The 19,238-nt window shown below is 51.7% G+C and overlaps 1 protein-coding gene across 1 annotated transcript; it reads right to left on the bottom strand.

Moving 5' to 3' along the window:
* Positions 1-1,585: 1,585 nt before the first annotated feature.
* Lrrc15 (leucine rich repeat containing 15) lies at positions 1,586-15,286 on the bottom strand. Its single transcript, XM_048453955.3, has 2 exons — positions 15,205-15,286; positions 1,586-6,751 (listed from the first exon to the last, which is right to left on the bottom strand). Exon 2 carries the CDS (start codon positions 6,746-6,748, stop codon positions 4,991-4,993), a length of 1,758 nt encoding a protein of 585 aa, XP_048309912.3. The 5' UTR covers positions 6,749-6,751; positions 15,205-15,286; the 3' UTR covers positions 1,586-4,990.
* Between the last annotated feature and the right edge of the window lie 3,952 nt (positions 15,287-19,238).

Here is a 19,238-nt window from a genome sequence, read left to right as displayed (position 1 = left end):
TCCTGCCTGCATGTACATCTGCAGGTCAGAAGAGGGCACCAGAGCTCATTGTAGATGGTTGTGAGCCACCATGTGGTTGCTGAGAATTGAACTCAGGACCTCTGGAAGAACAGTCAGCATTCTTAACCTCTGAGTCATCACTCCAGCCCCGCTGACAGGAGTCTTTAAGAGGCAGACAAGCAGTGAACCTGTGATGTGGGGTTACCCTCTGTATTCTGTGAATACCATTGGTTAATAAAGAAGCTGCTTTCAGCCAATGGCTTAACAGAGTAAAGCCAGGTGGAAAATCCAAACAGAGATGTAGAGAGAGAGTAGGCAGAGTCAGGGAGACACCATTTAGCTGGCCGCCAAGGAGACAGATGCCCAGGAACCTCACCAGTAAACCACAAGCCTCGTGGTAAAATATAAAATAATAGAAATGGGCTAATTTAAGGTGTAAGAGCTAGATAGAAAGAAGCTAGAGCTAATAGGCCAAGCCGTGGTTTAATTAAAACAGATTCTGTGTGATTAATTCGAGCCCATGCAGCCAGGAACGAACAAGCAGCCTCCGACAACAAATCCGGTGTACCCAGGCTCACCCTGGATGGTGTCCAACCTGGTGGAGGCAGAATGTTTGCTTTGAGGAATGGCAGGGCATGCAACCTGCAAATCTTGGGAGGCTCACACCCAGGCTGGCAGACAGCTGTCGTATCCTGTGCTCTCGGGGCCTTGACTCACTTGTCCGCATGTCAGAGCACACAAGAGGAATCTAGTGCCAGAGCAGAGTTTGAATTCTGACTTTTCAAAAAACTAATCATAAGACAAGTGATTTGATCTCTGCAAATCTGTGTTCTCTCCCATGGGAGGCACTAGGGAAGTGTGTGTGTATATGTGTGTCTGTGTCTGTGTGTGTATCTATGTGTGATCTATGTGTCTCTGTGTGTGTGTATCTGTATGTGTGTGATCTATGTGTCTGGGTGTGTCTGTCTGGGTGTCTGTGTGTGCATAAGTATGTCTGTCTGTCTGTGTGTCTGTGTATCTGTGTCTGTGTGTCTGTGTATGTATTTGTGTCTGTGTGTCTCTGTGTGTATCTGTGCCTGTGTGTCCTGTGTGTCTGTGTGTGTGTATCTCTGTGTGTGTGGTATATGTGTCTCTGTGTATATGCCTGTGTGTTTATGTGTCCAGACTGAAGACATGTGTGCATATGTGTATGCAGTATGAAGGAATATTTGCATCAAGAGCTTTGGGGATCCTGCATGAAATAAGCATGCAGCTTTGGTCCTTCTCCCCATTATCTGGAATTCTAGAAGCCTGTCCCAGGGGACTCTGGGTGATTAGGGGAGGGCAGCCAGCCAATAGTTCACAAGGTGACTCTGGGAAATTCATTGTATTGAGTTCACTTTTTTCATCTGTCAAACGGGTCAACTTTTTCTTAAAGGTCCCCCTGGCCACAGTGGCCTGTGGATATTATTTGCCACTGCTGTTCACTACCCAGAATCAAATTTTTGTGAAGAATCAACCCATCCAGGCCAGTTTTATAATGGCAGCAAGGGCAACATTCACAGATGTGAGACCCCCTTCACCAAGATGTCCACAGAGAACACACTTGTCCCACGTATACGTTTATTGTTGATTCTGTGCACCAAATCTATCACAAGCAGCATCTAGCGAAGGACAGACCCCCAACCTGCCCACCAGGGCTCACATTCTATCAAACACCAGGGGCCTAGAAAGCTCTAAATGCACTGCCAAGCAGCTGGGACTATTTGCAAGGATCGTCTAGTAAGGCAACTGTGATTGTTCTAGAACGCAGAGCAAAGGCAGCGGGAGGCAAGAACACTCTCTCCTAGGGCTCTGGGACCAGGTGGTATTTCACCCTGCAGCTTCCTGCTGCCCTGTTTGCACCACACTGGTGGCTTCCTTCCTGAGATCACCATCATTCAATGGCCAGATCTGGTTCGGACCGTGGGGTCTGAGCCTGAACCTTGGAGTAGCTTGTAGCTAAGTCTAGGATACCGCAAGGCCTGCTCCCTGACTCTGGTTACTGGCCCGCTCTCCATATCCTTCCCAAGGCTGGAAGCAGATTCCAGAGTTCCATCTGGATGCCTGTGGGAACTGTAGAGCTGCCAGTGAAAAGCTCCAAGAACCCAGATGTATGTGTACAGCCTGTTTCCTCTGGTCCCGTGATGGAAGCCCTAGACAGCCCACGAGACTTTGTAGGGATGGTCTGCCGGGCACTGTGCAGAAAAGGCTCCAACACAGGAGGATAGCGGTGGGACTAAACTCACAAGGAGTGGAGAAGGTGAGAAGGAGATGCACCCAGGCGCCCAGCATCTGTTAACATGGTGACTCTCGTTAGCCTTTATTAACTTCTTACAGCATCCACTCCCCTCCCTGCTCCACATAAATGCTGGCAGTGGTAGTCCAGAAACAGTGAACAGAGAGGGTAAGAGGGCTGAACTCTGCGCTAGATCACAGTCTTCTATGGGCTACAGAGCTCATTCCAGCTCCAAGAATTGAGCAAATGCATTACCCTACTGGAAAGAACCCTCCACAGTGTTCCCAGCATCTCCCTCTCTGACGAGAAGATGTGGAGAAATCGAAAGGCCCATGGATAAGGAACAGGTCCGATGACACCATCTGGACACCGGAGTGGGGAGGAAGGAAGAGGCTCCCACGTCACTAGCACCCGTGAGCTTACTCACTGTCTGCGAGCTCCTAGGCAGGCCATGAGAGACAGCTGCTCCCAGGCCAGCCTTTGGACCAGTAAGGTATATCACTGTCGTGGCCAATGTCAGAAGTGATCACCAGCTCCAGGTTATAACTGGTAGGGGACCCTGGATACTGCGGATTTCACCTCTCCCCAGCCCTAGCTCCCTGAGGCTGGATGTAGCTCACAAGGATCATCAGATGATTCTGGGGAATGCAGCACCATGCCAAGCTTCCATCTGCCATAAAACAGGCCCAGCTCCCTCTCTTCAGCTCAGGGCCCACCAACAGGCCAGTCAGCAGAAACACGCTCACACTCTCTCTGAGGTTAGGGACAGCCTTGGTCCATGTGACATCAGATTCCCCAGGGCAGAGTGTGCTGGCATTCTTTCTGTATTATTCTGTTATGGAACTGGAGGGGAGGCTCTCTGTTGCCCTGTAAGCACCACTGCAGGTTGGAGATACATTTCCTGAGTCCAGCAGTCAGCCGGAGTCCTTCCCTCATGGATAGGAAAACCTGACATTCTCTGTTTCACTCTTTTGTTTTTCGAGGGAGGGTTTTTATACACAGCCCTGGCTGTCCTGGAACTCACTCTGTAGACCAGGCTGGCCTCGAACTCAGAGGTCTGCCTGCCTCTGCCTTCCCATGCTGGGATTCAAGGTGTGTTCCCACTGTGTTCTACACAGGTGTATCAGTTGTCCTGAGAGAGCTAGGTCGCCTTGATCATAACTATTGAAAGTGTAGAAATAGGCACACGTGTAACAGAAAACACAGCCAAGGCAGATGTATTGTGACTGCCACTCAAAGAGAAGACTCTAAACTAAACCATGCAGCTCATAACCAGAACCCAGAGCAAAGTGAGCCCACGCCCTCACGTGAACTTCCAGCATGCCCTGAGATCTGCTGCCTCTGAACACCCTGTAGTCTGGCTACCAGCTGACTAGTGTTGATGAAGAATTTGACCACAATTCCTGGTTTCCATTACACTTGGTTATTCAATTGGAAGATCTCATCTCTGAGCTATTTTGCTTCCCCCAAATGGAGAATAAAAATTAGAAACAGATATGGGCATATAATACCCATACAAGGACGGGTTGAGGGGATGCGAATGAACAGAACAGGGCTTGTTGGCGGGGAAGAAGCGTGCTTGCACAGGCTACTGTAGTTCAGATGCTTCTGGTCTGGCCAGCTCAGTTGTCACTTGTCCTGACTGTACCTCTCTCTCTTTCTCACTCCCGACAGCTACACCTTTGCAAAAGCTGCCCACGGAGGGGTAGGGGAGGCTGGGAGGATCCCTCCCTAGCCCACGGAAAGCTAGGAAAAGTCCACAGCGTCTCCAGAAGTCCTTCAGAACAAGCTTGGAGTGGAGACACTGGGATGTCAGTTCTTGGTATCACGCTGATCACACAGGTATCTACTGAGACTGGGAGAATGCCTCAGGCTGCACGCGATCACTCCCGCTTTTCGTATGAACGTGATCCTTCAATACACAATCGGAAAGGGAAAGCGAAGGGCTGAGTACAAGGACCCTGGGCAGCAGGCTGCGTCCTTTAGCCAGTGGTAATGAGCTGACTTCCATGTTTTGAGAGCTTAGTGACTGCGTGATTTTATACTGTAAAGGGCTAAGATCTTCGGAGGGACACTGGTGGCTCTAAACATTCTTCTCCAAAGGGCTGGACTTGTTGCAACAGATGCTGATGACAGCTCTGCCCGAGGGACCAACAGCAGAGGTGTCTTTCTGACTTACAGCGCATGCTCCAAGCCAGTGCAGTGAGCTAAAAGATCCAAACCTTCTCACGGAGAGAACTTAAGACTGCCTTTGGCAGCAAAAACACAAGAGAGACCTCTCACTTGAGGGAACAGAGTCAAGCTATGTCACAAAAAGAGAAGCAAGAAAAAAAATCAACTTATATAATACTTTGAGGCGCGGGTTGTCCCGGCAGAGAACTATCTTATAACGTGAGCAGGCCTTGTCATCATTGAGTCTACAGAGGCTGAGAGGGGCTGGGTGCAAGGAAGCTTGTTCTCGGTAGCAGTGAGGATTTGACAGAGGGGCTTTCCGAAGGATCCCTCTGGGGTTGCTTGTTTGTTTGCTTAATGACCAATTCGATTTCTCTGGGAGTAAAAGGTCCTGAAATGCCTGCTTCTCTACAGAAGACTTGGGGGCTCAGGACAAGATGGAGGCATTTTCCCCTTGGGCCATTCGAGCTTGTCTGTGTGGACCCAGGTTTGGAAGCTGAATGATTGCACGCTTTGGTCCTCTGGTGTCATCTTTCCCCAGCCCTGCTTTAGCCTGCTTCCCTAACACTCACTGGGAGCCTTCATCTGCATCAGGACCGCCTGGCTCCTCTTCTTACAGCAACAGCAGCAGATGCAAGCAGCTAGGGAACAGGCCAAAGCAATGATGCCGATCACAATGGCAGCAATAGCCAGCCCCGTCTGGGCGTCAGTCATGCCCCAGGTATTGCGGTCATCGGAGACTTCCACGGTGGTCAGATCTGTGTAGTCTTCCATAGCGGTGGTGATCTCTGTGGTAGAGGAAATGGAGGTGGTGTCGGGATAGCTGGGTGACCCTGGCAGATTAGGGTCAGCATAGCGTGGCACTTCTGGGTAGCTAGATACTTCAGGACCCTGGGCACTGGGTCCAGGGATGATATTGATGATGACGAGAGACTGGCCTCGGACATTGGCTGGGCTGGAACACACCGGAAGAGTGTCTGTCCCCAGTCGGGCTCTGTTGAGAAGGAGCCAGTTATGAAGTGGGAGGATGCCCGAGTCACATCTCCAGGGGTTGTCGTAGAGACGAAGCTCACACAGGTTCCCCAGGTGGTCAAAGATGCCCAAGGGCAAGTTTTCTAGGTTGTTGTTCTGCAGCTGGATGGTCATGAGGCCGTTGACATTGGCGAAGATGCTGCCGGGGAGCTGTCGGAGGCGGTTATTTTGGAGGGAGATATTCTGCAGGTTGGACAGGGCGCGGAAGACATTCCCATCCAGGTCCTGCAGAGCATTGGTATGGAGGGACAGTTCCCGCAGGTTCGTCAAGCCGTTGAAGGCTCCCGGGGAGATGGAGTTGAGCTGATTGTGACTAAGAATCAGAACTTGCAGCTGGGGCAGGTTGATGAAGGTGTTGTCGGGGAGGGAGGAGATGTGGTTGTTGTAGAGCCAAAGCTCCCGCAGGTTGGGCATAGGCCCAAAGACTCCTGGGGAGAGCTCCTTCAGGGAATTGCCAAAGAGCGTGAGCCTGTTAAGCTGGGGCAGCTGCATGAAGATGCCCGGGGGCAGCTGCGAGATGTGGTTGTTGGACAGATACAGCTTCTGGAGATTGCGGTTATTGTGGAACAGGCCGGGGGACAGTGTGCTGATCTGGTTCTCCTGGAGGGCCAGCTCCTGGAGGTTGCCGAGAGCATCAAACGTGCCCATGGGGATGTCTGAAAGCCTGTTCTCATACAGCCGGAGCACCTGGAGGTTGCCAAGATTCTGGAAGACCCTAGGTGGCAGGTGGGTGAAGCCGTTCTTGCCCAGGTTGAGCTTGGTGAGTCCCACCAGGTGGTCAAAGGTACCTTCGGGGATGTACTCCAGATTGTTGCCATGCAACTGGAGTTCCTTAAGATTACTAAACCGGGAGAACTGTGCTGGCTGGATCTGAACCAGCTGGTTATTGGACAGAAGGAGGGATTCCAGATTGTCCATGCCCTGGAAGAGATCTGGAGGCAGCATCTGTATTTTGTTGTTGGCCAGGCTGAGGTAGCGCAGCGAGCCCAGGTTGCGGAAGGCGCCCGGCATGATGTTGGACAGTTCGTTCTTCTCCATCCTCAGGGCGATGAGGGCTGAGACGTTGAGGAACGGGGTATCTGGGATCTCGGTGATGTGCGTATTGAGGATCTGCAGGCTCATAGCATTCCAGGGCAGAGGGGTGGGCACTGCCACAATCCGTGCCCCTGTACACTCTACCTGGGAGGCCCGGGAACAGGTACACTCGCTAGGGCAGCCATAGTAGGCCAAGCCTGCAGCCCAGGCTTGGCAGCCCACCAGCAAGAGGAGATAATATTTCGGTGACATGGCCTGTGTGGGAAGAGAGAAGACGTGTGAGTTGTGGTCATACATGGAACTCAACATTCTCTCTGCTTTGACCAGAGAGCCCCTGGCCTTCCCACGTCTGCACCCTTGCCTGAGCAATCGCCTCACCCAAAAGCTCCTTGTGCTTGCTCAAGCCTTCCTCCTGCTTCTGGGTCAAGTTCAAAGAAGTTTTCTAGATCTCATCAGTAGGTATTAGTCACCCCCTATGCCCCTTGTGCGGGTAATAACCCTGCCACCACCATGTCACAGCCAGCTAAGCTTAGGTGGATGTTATCTGTCTCCTTCCCTAGCCAACAAGCTTTTTAAGGGTGTTGTCTTCCATCTTGCAGCTTGCTAAGACAGAAACTGTATCTTTTTAAATATGTATTATATTGCTAATTAAGTCTTTGAGAATTTTTGTGCCTACATATGTTGTATTTCGATCTTATTCCCGCCCCTCTTTGTTCCTCCTAGTTCTGCCTGGTTCCACATCCCACCTCTCTACTCATCTCATCCCAATTCACGTCCTCTTTATTTTTAAAAGTAACCCACGCAGTCCAGTTTGTGTTGCCCATACACACATGGGTGTGGGGCCAGCCACTCGAGCAGAGTCTACCTACCAGGGGCCACACCCTTAAATAAAACTCAACTTTCAATAGCTCCTCGGCTAGGGGTGGGGGCTCACAAGCCCCCTCCCCAAACCCCTGCTGGAATGTGGACTGGCTCGATTGTGTGCAGGTCTTAGGCAGCTGTGGCGAGTCCTTGTCAGGCCCTCCCCCACCTGAGACTCTCACAGTCTCCTGCCCCCTCTTCAATTCCCTGAGGAACTGTACCATATGACCTCTATAGTTCTCAGCCCATGGCTGGCAGAACATGGCCTGGTTGGAAGGACCAGAAAGGCATTGAAAATAAGTCAGTCTATCAATAAGGTTTGAGCCTGGGATGTTCGGGCCACAGGAAGGGGCAGTGAGGGCCAGCAGAGGGAGGAGCTACTAACCCCAAGTAGCTCTTCCTGCCCTCTCTCCTGACCCTCCCTACCAGCCCCTGGCCACCAACACCACCCTGGCCCTTTCTCAGGCTGTCCACATGTGCTTCATTTAGATTTAATCCAAGCCATCTTCTGATAAGCAGCCGCTGTCTGCACCACAGGCTGCCTGTCTGGAAGAGGGGGCTGGGCCTCAGCTGATGCCTAGGGTGTGGCTCCTGGTGTGAGTCCTGGTTCCCACAGGAAAACACTGGGTGGCCTGGAGTAAGTCCCTGAAAACAAAGACACACTTAAAGTTGAAGGGTGTAAGTGGGTCCAGATGTCTCCTTAGACGCAGGAGCCAAATACAGGGAAGGCTTGGGGTTTGAAGTCACCTATGGCAATGCTAAATACAGAGCCAAGGGCGTAGTTCCCTACATGGGTATTCGAGGTACTGCTTGGCCTTGAATGAGAATTCTCAGGCCTCAAACTTCAGCTTCCTCATCTGCTAAGTAGGGGAGACAACCTCTGTTTTTTCTTGGGGTGGTTGTGTGAGTTAGATGGGAGAACAGACTCAAAGGGCATCCTATGCATGGCTGTATTAATGCACGCTCTTGTTCCCAATTTACCCATAGTACACATTGATGGGCCCCTGAAGGCAGCAAGCCCTCCGCGTGTCTCTTGTCTGGCCGGCTTAGCTAAAGGACTAAGGATTTTTTGTGTAGACATGAGAGGCCATGATCTCTGCCCACAGTTCAAAGAAGCCTATAACTCCTGAGGCCTAAGAAGTTGCCACCGCTCATGATTTTATGGGGAGGCAGGCAGCAGGGAAACTGAGGCTCCAGTCTTAAGGCTCCGGTCCCCAGACTTCCAGGTGAAAACTTTGGGTGGCGTGCAGTGCCCCTCCTAAGGGGCAAAACTGATGACAGGCAGGGATGCCAGTGGGCAGTCAAGGCACACACTGGGCAAGGTGGGGCGCTCGGTAGCTTCTCTCGGTACCCTGAGATGATGGGGTCCTGAACCTAGCTCCCCACCCTGGCCTAGGCTTCCTACACCCCTTTCATTCCCTGACCAAAAAAGCAGCTGAGAAACACCCTATTATTATCTCCCACCCACAGAGCCCTCAACTTTTCATTTATTCTCCGCCCTTTCTTGCTGAACTTTGATGAAGGACTTGCCTAAGTATGCATGACTATGGGGGAAGACAAAAGAACTGCATGGCCCCTCGAGTCTGGTGGCAAAAGTCTAGGAGGCAGGTAAAGATGCGGACCACATTTAAACGGCGAGTCAGGTCCAAAAAGAGAGAGAAAAATTTTTACACAGAGGACACACAGATCCAAGCATAGTGACTCAAGTTGAGGCAGGAAGATTCCCGCAAGCCTGGGGCTAGCTTGGACTATGGAGTGAGAGCTGGTCAAAAAAAAAAATTAAGAAAATTAATTAAAAAGTCTAGGGACAGGGCTGGAGAAATGGCTCAGCGGTTAAGAGCACTGACTGCTCTTCCAGAGGACCCGGGTTCAATTCCCAGCACCCACATGGCAGCTCACAACTGTCTGAAAATCCAGTTCCAGAGGATCTGACACCTTCACACCAATGCACATAAAAGATAAATAAACCATAAAAATTAATAAAAAAATTAAAAAAAAAAAGTCTAGGCACAAAGAGCTGTCAACCCAGTGCTGGGTGAGTGGAGACAGGTGGACCCTGGGAGCTCTCCAGCTGGACAGCCAGCCTAGCAGAATGGAGGCGCTCCAGGTACAGTGGAAGATTTTATCTCAAAAATTAAGAAGGGGTGTAATCAAGAAAGACACGTGAAGTTGACCTCTGGCCTCCGCGTGTGTACCCAAAGGCACAAGGGCACACCTCCCACCCCATCCCTAACAAACACACACACAAAGAGAGCGCAGGAAAAAATGGCTTCATCTCCAAAATGTCAGGTTTTGTGTTGCCAAGAACAAGGAAACAACGCTGCAACAAAAACTAACAGTCTCGAGAGAAGTAGGGAGTGTGGTGGGGAAGGGGTGTTGGTCTTACTCAGAAGCCCCGGATCAGGCCCCTTCTTATTGTGCCATGCTTGGTTCCACTCTGAACATTAAAGCTAATGGCAAACTGGTTTCCTTTTTTTATGGCTTTTTTCCAAGACAGGGTTTCGCTGCAGTTTTAGAGCCTGTTCTGGAACTAGCTCTTGTAGACCAGGCTGGTCTCGAACTCACAGAGATCCACCTGCCTCTGCCTCCCGAGTGCTGGGATTAAAGATGTGCGCCACCACCGCCCGGCTGACAAACTGGTTTCTTAAAGAACTCCTAGATCAGGGGTTCTCAACCTTCCTAACGCTGCAACCCTTTAATACAGTTACTCACATTATGGTAACCGTAAGATTATTTTCGTTGCTACTCCATCACTGTAACTTTTGAGAACCAGTGGCCTGGAGGCTGGCGAGAGGAATAGACCACCCAAGCATCCACTGAAGGAGCAGCAGAGAGATAGCCGGAAGGAGACAGAGAATCCACGAGCTTTTCCAGAGTGTGAGGAACTGCCAGAGACCAACACCAGCGTGCCTGGGTTGTGGCGCAGCCGAGTTCAGTTCACACTTAGTGTGCACAGTCTCACCGAGGCAGCAAGCTCCGTGTTCAAGCATAGCTGCGCACTTTCAGACTGAGACGAAGAGAAGATTCCTCCCTGCACTCCGAGCAAGCAGTCAGTGGAGAAGACAGCAGATGCCCAGACCGTGGCTAAGACTTCAGGTTCCATGGCAGAGTCCCAGAGAATGGAAGTGAGAACCACCCATCTTCCAGAAGGCTGGGCAGTCAGGGCTTGTGTCTGTCCATCCCCTTGGTAGATGTGTGTGAGACTCACCCCGGCTGAGTCTGAACTACTAAGTTTTCATAAATATTCCTTTGCCCAGCTCCAAGGACGATGTCATAGCCCAAGTAATGGAGAGTGATTATGTGCCTGTCACCCGGAAGCCCTGACTGTTGCTTTTCTTATAGGAAGCAGCTCCTTTGAGGACCAATCCCCCAGCTAGGCAGGGATATCAGGCCAGCCCCGTGAAGACTCCGAGCTCTGGAGCTGTGTGTGTGTGTGTGCGTGTGTGTGGTGGTGGTGGTGGTGGTGGTGGTGGTGGTGGAAGGGTTGGTGGTAGCCTAGGAGGAAAACCAAAGAGATATTTCCCTGTGGGAACAGGCATTGCTGTCTAAAATGGACCACACTCAGCACAACAAATATTTCAAGAATTCCCAATGTCTTTTTATAAATCCTCCCCCCTCTGCTGGGCCCACCCAGTGCTGCCTGCAGCTGTTTCCAGTTTTCCAGTGGTTGTGACAGCTGGAGCCCCGCTCCTCCCACCTGCCTGCTCCTGACCCTTGCAGAGAGCACCACGAAGGTGCCCTACACCAGCAGATGCAGCACTCAAAGCCTGCCTGGGGCTAGACCTTAAACTCTTGGCAGTGCTGCAGCCCATGGCCCTTGGCCTCAAGGAGACCGCCGATGTCGGCCTAATAGCCCACGCTGCCCAGTGCTGCTTGGCAGCCACGACAATGGCAGTTAAAGGCCCTCAAAGCTGCCCTAATTACAGCCTCCTCCTCCAGGCATTGAGCGCGTCCTCAATCATTTGGGCCAGCCCCTGGGGAGGGGGGAACACCTGGCGTCAGTCGGACCCATGTAGTCAGAAAAGCTGGGCAGACAGACAGAAGGACAGATGGCTCACCTGGACATGGACGCAGCCCCTCCCCAGGAGTGGAAACGATTGAACAGGGTGCTGGCTGTGGGTCTCTTTGCAGAAACACCCTGTGACTCACAAGCGAACACATAATTAGCTTTGAAGCCCTGGACGTCTCTGCTTGGGAGCTGGGCTTTCTTGGATTCGTACCATTGTTCATGTTCCCTAAGCACAGTGTTCCCTGGAAAGAGACTCCTTATTCCAAGGCCACAAAGTGAGAGTTTTGAAGAGATCCAGGGAGACACCTATTCTACAGTGGTCTTGACATTAGCAAGCCGAGTTTAGGTAAATACTGTAGGCCTTGGCTTTCCCTTCTGGAAAAGCTTCTGAAGCCCTTATAGCTCTAGTGTTGTCTCTGCTAAAGGCAAAAAGGAACCTAAAATGAAGACTTAGCTTTCTTCCGTCCTCTATTCCCCATGAAGAGCCGCCCACCTAGGTCCCACTGTACCCCAAGGCTTGAAAACCCTAACTCTCTCACACCTGCATGTTTCAGAAGTTTCCCTGGCAGGACAATCCCATGAGTTAACCGCTGTATCTTCACACAGCCCAAGACCTGAGAAGACCCTAAAGGGCCTCTCCCGCCCTTCTCAGTGCACCGGAAGGAACAGAGGCCCACAAAGAGGATCTTATTTCATGCCCGTGACCCTTGCTGAAGATGGCTTCCTAATCAAGGCCTCTTCTGGAGTGAGATGGCCCCTAAGCCAAGTCAGAGAGGCCAGGCTTGGGCCTGCACTGCCCAGTCCCACCCGTGTTGTCCTCAGACTGGCTGCTCTTGGGTGCAGTCTAAGAGGCGTGAAATCAGAAGAGGCTGGGCCTGGTCAGACCTCGGGATCTCTCTCTCTCTCTCTCTCTCTCTCTCTCTCTCTCTCACACACACACACACACACACGCACACACACACACACACACACACTAGATCTGATCTCCCAGCATCACTACTACGACTATGAAGGGACCTAATGTGTTTCTGGGACCAAAGTGGGCTCCCAATAAAAGAAAGTGAGGCTGGTTATTGCTAGCTTGTTATTGAGCAAAATCAAATCTCTGGGGGCTCCACCCACAGCGCTCCTAACCTCTAGGTTGGGCTCTACGCTCATAGCCTGTGTTATTTAGTCACCAAGAACAGAGAAAGCACGGGAATAGGAGAGACTGGAGGCTGTTTCGTCTTCTAGACACACCTGGAGTCTGCCACTTGTACGAGTTGAGCCTACAAGCTGTTTCCAGAGAGAGTTCATGGAATCCGGGACAGCATCAGTACAAGGGCCCTTTGAAGTCATCAGGTCAGACCATTTGGCTGTTTTGTAGTTGAGAAATTGATGGGTCCGTAGAGAAGAAAGAACTCACCCAAGGTCACACAGGCAATCGAAGACTCAACACGGAGCTCGGTGAACCTCTGGACCTCCCCATGGGCTACTACAGGGCCTTGTCTGTGAGAGTTACCACCTTGGGCAGTGTCAGGGAGAGAGAGGGAGACACCTTGTCCCTCCCCCTAACCTGACTGGCCAATATACAATCACCCTCCACCATCCAGTATTATTAGCCAAGTCCAAGTCCTCCTCCAACTCACTCCGCAAGGCTGCCCTGATGTTGTGCTGTTAAGGGTTAACGGAGTAACCTGGAAGAGGGGAGAGAAGTTCAGAAGGAGGGGGCACCAGAAGGGTTGAATTTGGTAATCTCTGCATACATAGCCCATGATTTAGGAACACTAATACACCAGAGACAATGGACCCTTGAATCCCACAGTAAGACTGTCACAACCACATCCTCCAGGGCCCTTCAAAGCCAAAATATTGTTCATTGTTTTGTTTTTGAAAAAGAGAATAAATAAGAAAAAGCAATTTCTCCCCAGGCCCTCTGTGGGGACCCTCCCAAGCCTGGGGTAGGCCCAGCCTGGCTTCCTGCAGAGGCCAGAGCAGGGCTGTAATTTGCTAGACAAGAGCTGGAAGAGTACAAACTGCCTGGCACCATGGCAGACGTCGGGAAGTGGGGCCTTTTTATAAGAAGTCACAGAGCACAGAGACGGAGGCTGCTTCCCAGTGGAGCAATGGGAGGCTCCTTCCCAGTGGAGCACTGGTCTGAAGCAGCGGAAAACGTTGTGGTCTCCAATCAGAACATCTCAGAAGCAACCCTGTCCTGCATCCCACAGCCAAGGCAGGCACCGGCACGGGCAGCTTCAGCGGCTCTACTGTGGTCAGGAGTCAGGAAGCAAACTCTCATCTGTAATCACAGCTTTCGTGTGTGCGCTGGCAGGACAAAGTCTGGGCAACGTCTTTCCCAGCTGCCATAGCTGCACTTCTGGGGTGACTTCCACCCATGCCTCACAGCCTCCATTTGCAGAGCTAACCTGGGGACTAGCTAGCCAGCCTTGGGACGGGTCTCCCTCTACTTGCTGTGGGGTCTTCTCAGAGCTCTTCCTGGCCAGGACCCTCTCACGTGCCTCCCCTGCCACTGTCCCTGCTGAGACCAACAGCTGACTCACGACCACAGGACAATTGGACTGTCTGGCCCTGAATTTACTCCAGATGTTCAGGCAATGCAGAAAGGGGGAAAAAAAAAAAAGACCCAGTAAGGGAATTTCCAAGTCACAGAGCGGGCTCAGCCGCACATCTGAGAGCTGCCTGCTATAGGTAGTGGCAGCGAGCTACCCTGGAAGAGAGGCTGGCGCGGGGGGAGGGGGGACAGGCAACACTCAGTGAGCACATGTGTCATCATGGGAGTCATGAGTCTGTGCTGGGGCAGTGCATTGGACCCTAAAGGTAGAATGGCTCAGGTTGAAAGGTTCAGAAGCCTCTGCTTTTCCACAGTTGATTCCTATGCCTGTGTGCAGAGACTCAGGTAAGGATGGGATTAAAACCCACCCAGTCAGCTCCCTGATCCTCAGCCCTGGAATACATACATACATACACACATACATGTATATATATATACATATACATATATGCATGTATGCATATATACGCACGCACATATACACACGCGTGTATGCATATATGCACATGTACATATATGCATGAATGCATGCATCTACATATATACGTATATGTATACACACACAGCACCCAATTCTCATCACAAATCCACCTCCAGCCACTCCTTCCCAAACTCATCAGTTCCCCTGACCTAGGCCCTGTGACACTTCGAGGTGACCAGAATGGGACCATCTAAGCCACACACAGAGCTAGAATCTGGACACCTGAGCTGATAGTTGGATTACATATTGGCATTCCTAAAGAGAGACCACACATCCGTTGGAATCCAGCAGACAACCCTGTCAATCTATGACAGAGAGCTGACTTCTCCCAGGCAGAAACCCCGTGAGGCAAAGTGCACCATCCTGGACAGATCTCTGCGCAAGGACCCCTATAAGCAGCCACCTCAGTAGGTGCAAAAAAAAATTATACAGGTTCCAACAGCTGAAACCTAAGAGAAACTCCTACCCTTGTGGATCTGATATCCTGGAAGAGGTAAACCTTGTACTTCAGTCAACTTTCAACTAATTCCCTGCATGTCAAAAGTTTTCCCGGCTGCACCCCAAGCTGACTCCACAGACCATAAAGACAAGGGAAGCAAACAAGGGCATCAAGATACACAGCTAGACCCTGGGACCGGAGCAGTGGGGGGCAGGCTCTCCCAGCTCCTGCGCAGGCTGTACCTGTCCAGGTCCTCAGAGCATCCCAGGCACGAGCCAGCCCTGCCCCTTCTGGAATCTCTCCCGGGATCCTCTGGTCAGCCGGGAGGTGGGGCGCGGCCGGGAGGGAAGGGCTGGCACTCACTTACCAGCAGCTCCACGCGGCTGCCCGGTCAACAAGAGGGAGCCGGTGAGGAGAGGAGGAGGACCTGGCGGGCTCAAGGCTGCAGCATGAGTGCGGGCCTTCTGGGTCCTCCCTGTCATTTAAATATCCCCTCGTGAGTCACCGCAGGGGGCAGTGTCGGCCTGCGGGGCGGGGCACCCGACTCTGGGCACATCATCAGGGAACTGCGTTCAAGCTCAAGCGGTGTTCATTGACTGAATTGGAAAATAAGTTTCTCTCCCCCACCCCGCCCCGCCCTTCCCCATCTTCCCCGAATTTGTACTCTGTGTCCACTGTGATGCTGGAAAGGGGGTTTTCTGCCACCTCGTTGAATCTGAGTGACTGAGACCCTGTACTTGCCTGAGGCACCAGCCCAGGGGTGGTTCAAGTCCTGTTTTCTGTGGCCATTCTCGTCTTCCTCCTCCTCTCCCCCTCCCTTCCCTTCCCCCTAATTCTAAAGTTTGTATAAAGAAATAGCTCCTATTTTCCAGAAAATATGCAAGACCAATATAAGGAATACTCAGATACTTCACCCAATTCTGCCACGGCTAACATTTTAGAAAAGACATTTATTTTAAGTTCCAAGGAAGAACCATGGCTCTTCCAAAAGCAGCCCTTCATGTCCCTCTGAGGCCATCTTCCCTGGACTGTGACAGCCATGGAGATGGTGACTGAGATTGAGGTTTCTCCACACCTCCCACCTCTGCATCAGAGCCTGAGCCTGCCCTGCTGCCCCTACCCTGGTAGGGAACCAAGATACAGTTTCTCTTCAAGGTCATCCCCCCCCCCAAAGAGATTCTGGGGAAGAAGAAAGGGTTGTCACAGTTGGGGAGGGGCTTCGCGACCCTCAAACAAAGCAGGAACCACTTAGAGACTGAAGGTGACTTGACTCAGTTCACCTTCTCCACCAAGCGGCGAGAGCGGTGCTTGCACCCAGCACCTGGTGGAACGCCAAGAGCCTTAATTAATGTTTGCAGAGAGCTTTAAGATCTGCCATGAAAGGAGGACATAAAAGTGCCGGGTTATTACTGAAACAGTCATTTGGGTGCTCAAACCCAACAGCCTGAATCACGCCTCACCATGGCACTATGAATCATGGCCAGAGACAAGTGTCCTGGCTGTTAAACAAGGAGCCTGGGAGCTCGGCCGCCACACCCCCAGCACCAGCTCTCGGGGCCTCAGACTCCTCTCCCACTAATAGCCCCCAGAAGAACTCCTCCCTTCTCACCCCCCACAACCCTGGTCCACCTCTTGAACCCAAAGGCATCAATTTCCTGCCTGTGTCCCTTCAAAAATAAGAATATTTTGTGTGTCCTGTTTCCTTCATCCAGTTCCTACACACAGTCAGAGTGCTTGGCTCTGTGCTGAGAGCTGTAGTCGACAGAGGACGCATGTCAGGATGGCCGTCCAAGCGGCACGACTGTAGATGGATGTCAGGAAGGACCTGGGCTGCATTTCTCTATTGCTTCCTCTACACTTTGTTTTCAACCATACTACGGTGATGTTCAGGGCTTGGTGATTTGTGTGTGTGTGTGTGTGTGTGTGTGTGTGTGTAGCTGCCCAGTGCTTTGCAGGCTCAGATACCCAAGAGCATCTCTGGTCTCTATCCTCTAAAAGCCAGCAGCATCACTTGTGTAGTGGTGACAACAGAAAATGTCCTGAGACATTGCCAAATATCGCCTTCCATGGGGAGGGGTGACGGAGGGTCTGTCGATGGTTCTCTATACTGCAAATGATGTCATTGTCTCCAACACAAGACCCAGGCCCATGCTGACTCCCCAGAGGTCACACATCAAGGGGCAGAGAGGATCCAAATTTGTGGCTTCTATGCTGTTCATATATCCAAAGGACTAATTGCTCAGACAGGCTATGACTTCAAGAGATTAAAAACACCGCACAGTTTCGACAGGCTCTGTGGCGGGAGAACCGTGAACAGAGGGTGGGGTATGAAAGACTGAGCAGTCCTTGGGGTAAGGGTGGAAGGAAGCGTTTGCAGGTTTGCAGGCACGGTGCTGAAACACAACGGAGCGGATAAGGGAAACCATCAAGGCGGAACAAGGAAGCAAATGTCGCATTTGTCTGAAGCCCAGATTTGGGATGGAGTTGAGGGAGCCTGGGATGCCTTGTGTGTGTGGCCTTGCAGGCAGTGGGGAGGGACAAGAAGCATGAGCAGAGCTATCTGTAGGACGCTGGCATGGGGAGCGGGGGCCAAGTTTCTGGTTCTCATACTAACACGCAGCTGATGTACGGTAACCAGGACATGCAGGAGGACCACCCTGGGTGCCCTGCCCATCCTCCTACACGTGCGCTTCCTCAAGTATGAGAAAGCAAGCTGGTGCCCAGTCAGCCCCCACAAGTGAGGCACATTACCACTAAAAGGAAAAGTCTGACTCACCCGCCCTAGGCCCTGTGGCCTCAGGGCACACTTTCTGTCTATCCTGTGGGGGAGAACCAGAAGGGCCAGGTTTGCTGAAGAGCTCAAGGGAAATCTGTCCCCCTCCCCCAAACCCACGTGGATCTATTTTGGTTAAGAAGGGTACAGGGGAGCTGGAGATGGTTCTATGGGTCAAAGTCCTTGCAACACAAGCCTCACAGCCGGAGATGGATCCACAGAACTGGATGAAAAAGCCGCCCGCACCCCTGCAGTCTCAAACCTCCTAAGTCAAGATAGGAGCAGGAGACAGCAGAGGCACCTGGGAGTTCGTAGGTCAGTCAGCCTGGAGCTGCTGCAGAGCAGGAATGGAAGATTCCCTCAGCAAGGCAGAAAGAGAGAAGGCCTCCCAAAAGGTGTCTTCTGGCTTGTGTATGCACGCGGTATGCTAGCACCCAGACTCACACAACAAATCTCATACACATGAACTTTCTCTCTTGGACACACAGACACACAGGCAGACAGACAGACACACACACACACACACACACACACACACACACGAAGGATGGGGCAGTTAGGACTCTGGGATCCAGCTTCTGTTCTGTGGAGGAAATCCCTCTTAGCACCCTACCACATGGCATTGTCATCCCATGGATCTCCCAGTAGAGTGACAAAATGAAAAGGACAGCGAGCACCGAAGGCTGCAAGGCTGTGGGCAACACAACAACCTAGTTTGTTCTACCACAGGCAGGATGTGTAAAGCCATTTGCCAGGGTCGTCTCACTCCCACAGGATGACGGTGAACGTACCTGTGCTCAAGAGTGTTCGGAACGGATGCCTGGCATCTGTCTTCCTCAGACAGAAAACCGGGGAGGGAAAAAAAGGACTTGGACCCATGTATGGGGCCAAAAGAATTAAAATTCGTCCAGGAAGCTGGGCGGTGGTGGAGCACAACCTTTAATCCCAGCACTCAGGAGGTAGAGGCAGGCGGATCTCTGTGAGTTCGAGGCCAGCCTGGTCTACAGAGTGAGTTCCAGGACATGCTCCAAAGCTACACAAAGAAACCCTGTCTTGGAAAACCAAGGGAAAGAAAACCAACAACAACACAACTTACCACAGTGGGGGTAAGGATAGTTGAGGCTCTAACTGCCAGAGGAGACCCCTCCCAGGGGAACAGTGTGATGACCTGCCACTCTCCCTGCTAGCCCTGCACAGCACTTTTCCTGGCCCTTGTTCCAGCTTTTCTACAGATGACAGCATGGCTACAGCAAGGTAGCAGTCGTTTCTGGATGCATTATCACCATGCTGTAGAGCAACACTGTTCCTCAGTTACACCTCAGCCTATGGGGAACAATCTTGCTGGCTGTCAATCATGGCCCCCCAGAAGTCAGAGGACAGAACAAAGCCCCAGCATCCCCTTTAAATAGCCTTCAAAGCCGTTCCACCTCTCTCCTTCTAGGTCCCCTCAACTCACGCCACCCCTCGCCATGATCCCTCCATCTCTGAGGCAGCAATGGTCATGGGCCTCTAAGGTGCCAATGGGTGGCTTATGGTTCTCAGCTATTCTCTGAAGTCTAGTTTGAGTCCCAAAGCTGTGAATCTCAAAGAGATTCGTAGATACAGGTTGTTTGTGTTTTGTTTGTTTA

This window comes from Myodes glareolus, chromosome 2 (assembly GCF_982192425.1).
Source record: "Myodes glareolus chromosome 2, mMyoGla1.1, whole genome shotgun sequence".
Taxonomy (NCBI): Eukaryota; Metazoa; Chordata; class Mammalia; order Rodentia; family Cricetidae; genus Myodes; species Myodes glareolus.
This window is presented reverse-complemented; position numbering and strand designations above follow the sequence as displayed.

Bases quoted from the DNA above. Each gene is read 5' to 3' on its own strand.
- Lrrc15 (XM_048453955.3), bottom strand. From the start codon at position 6,748: ATGTCACCGAAATATTATCTCCTCTTGCTGGTGGGCTGCCAAGCCTGG.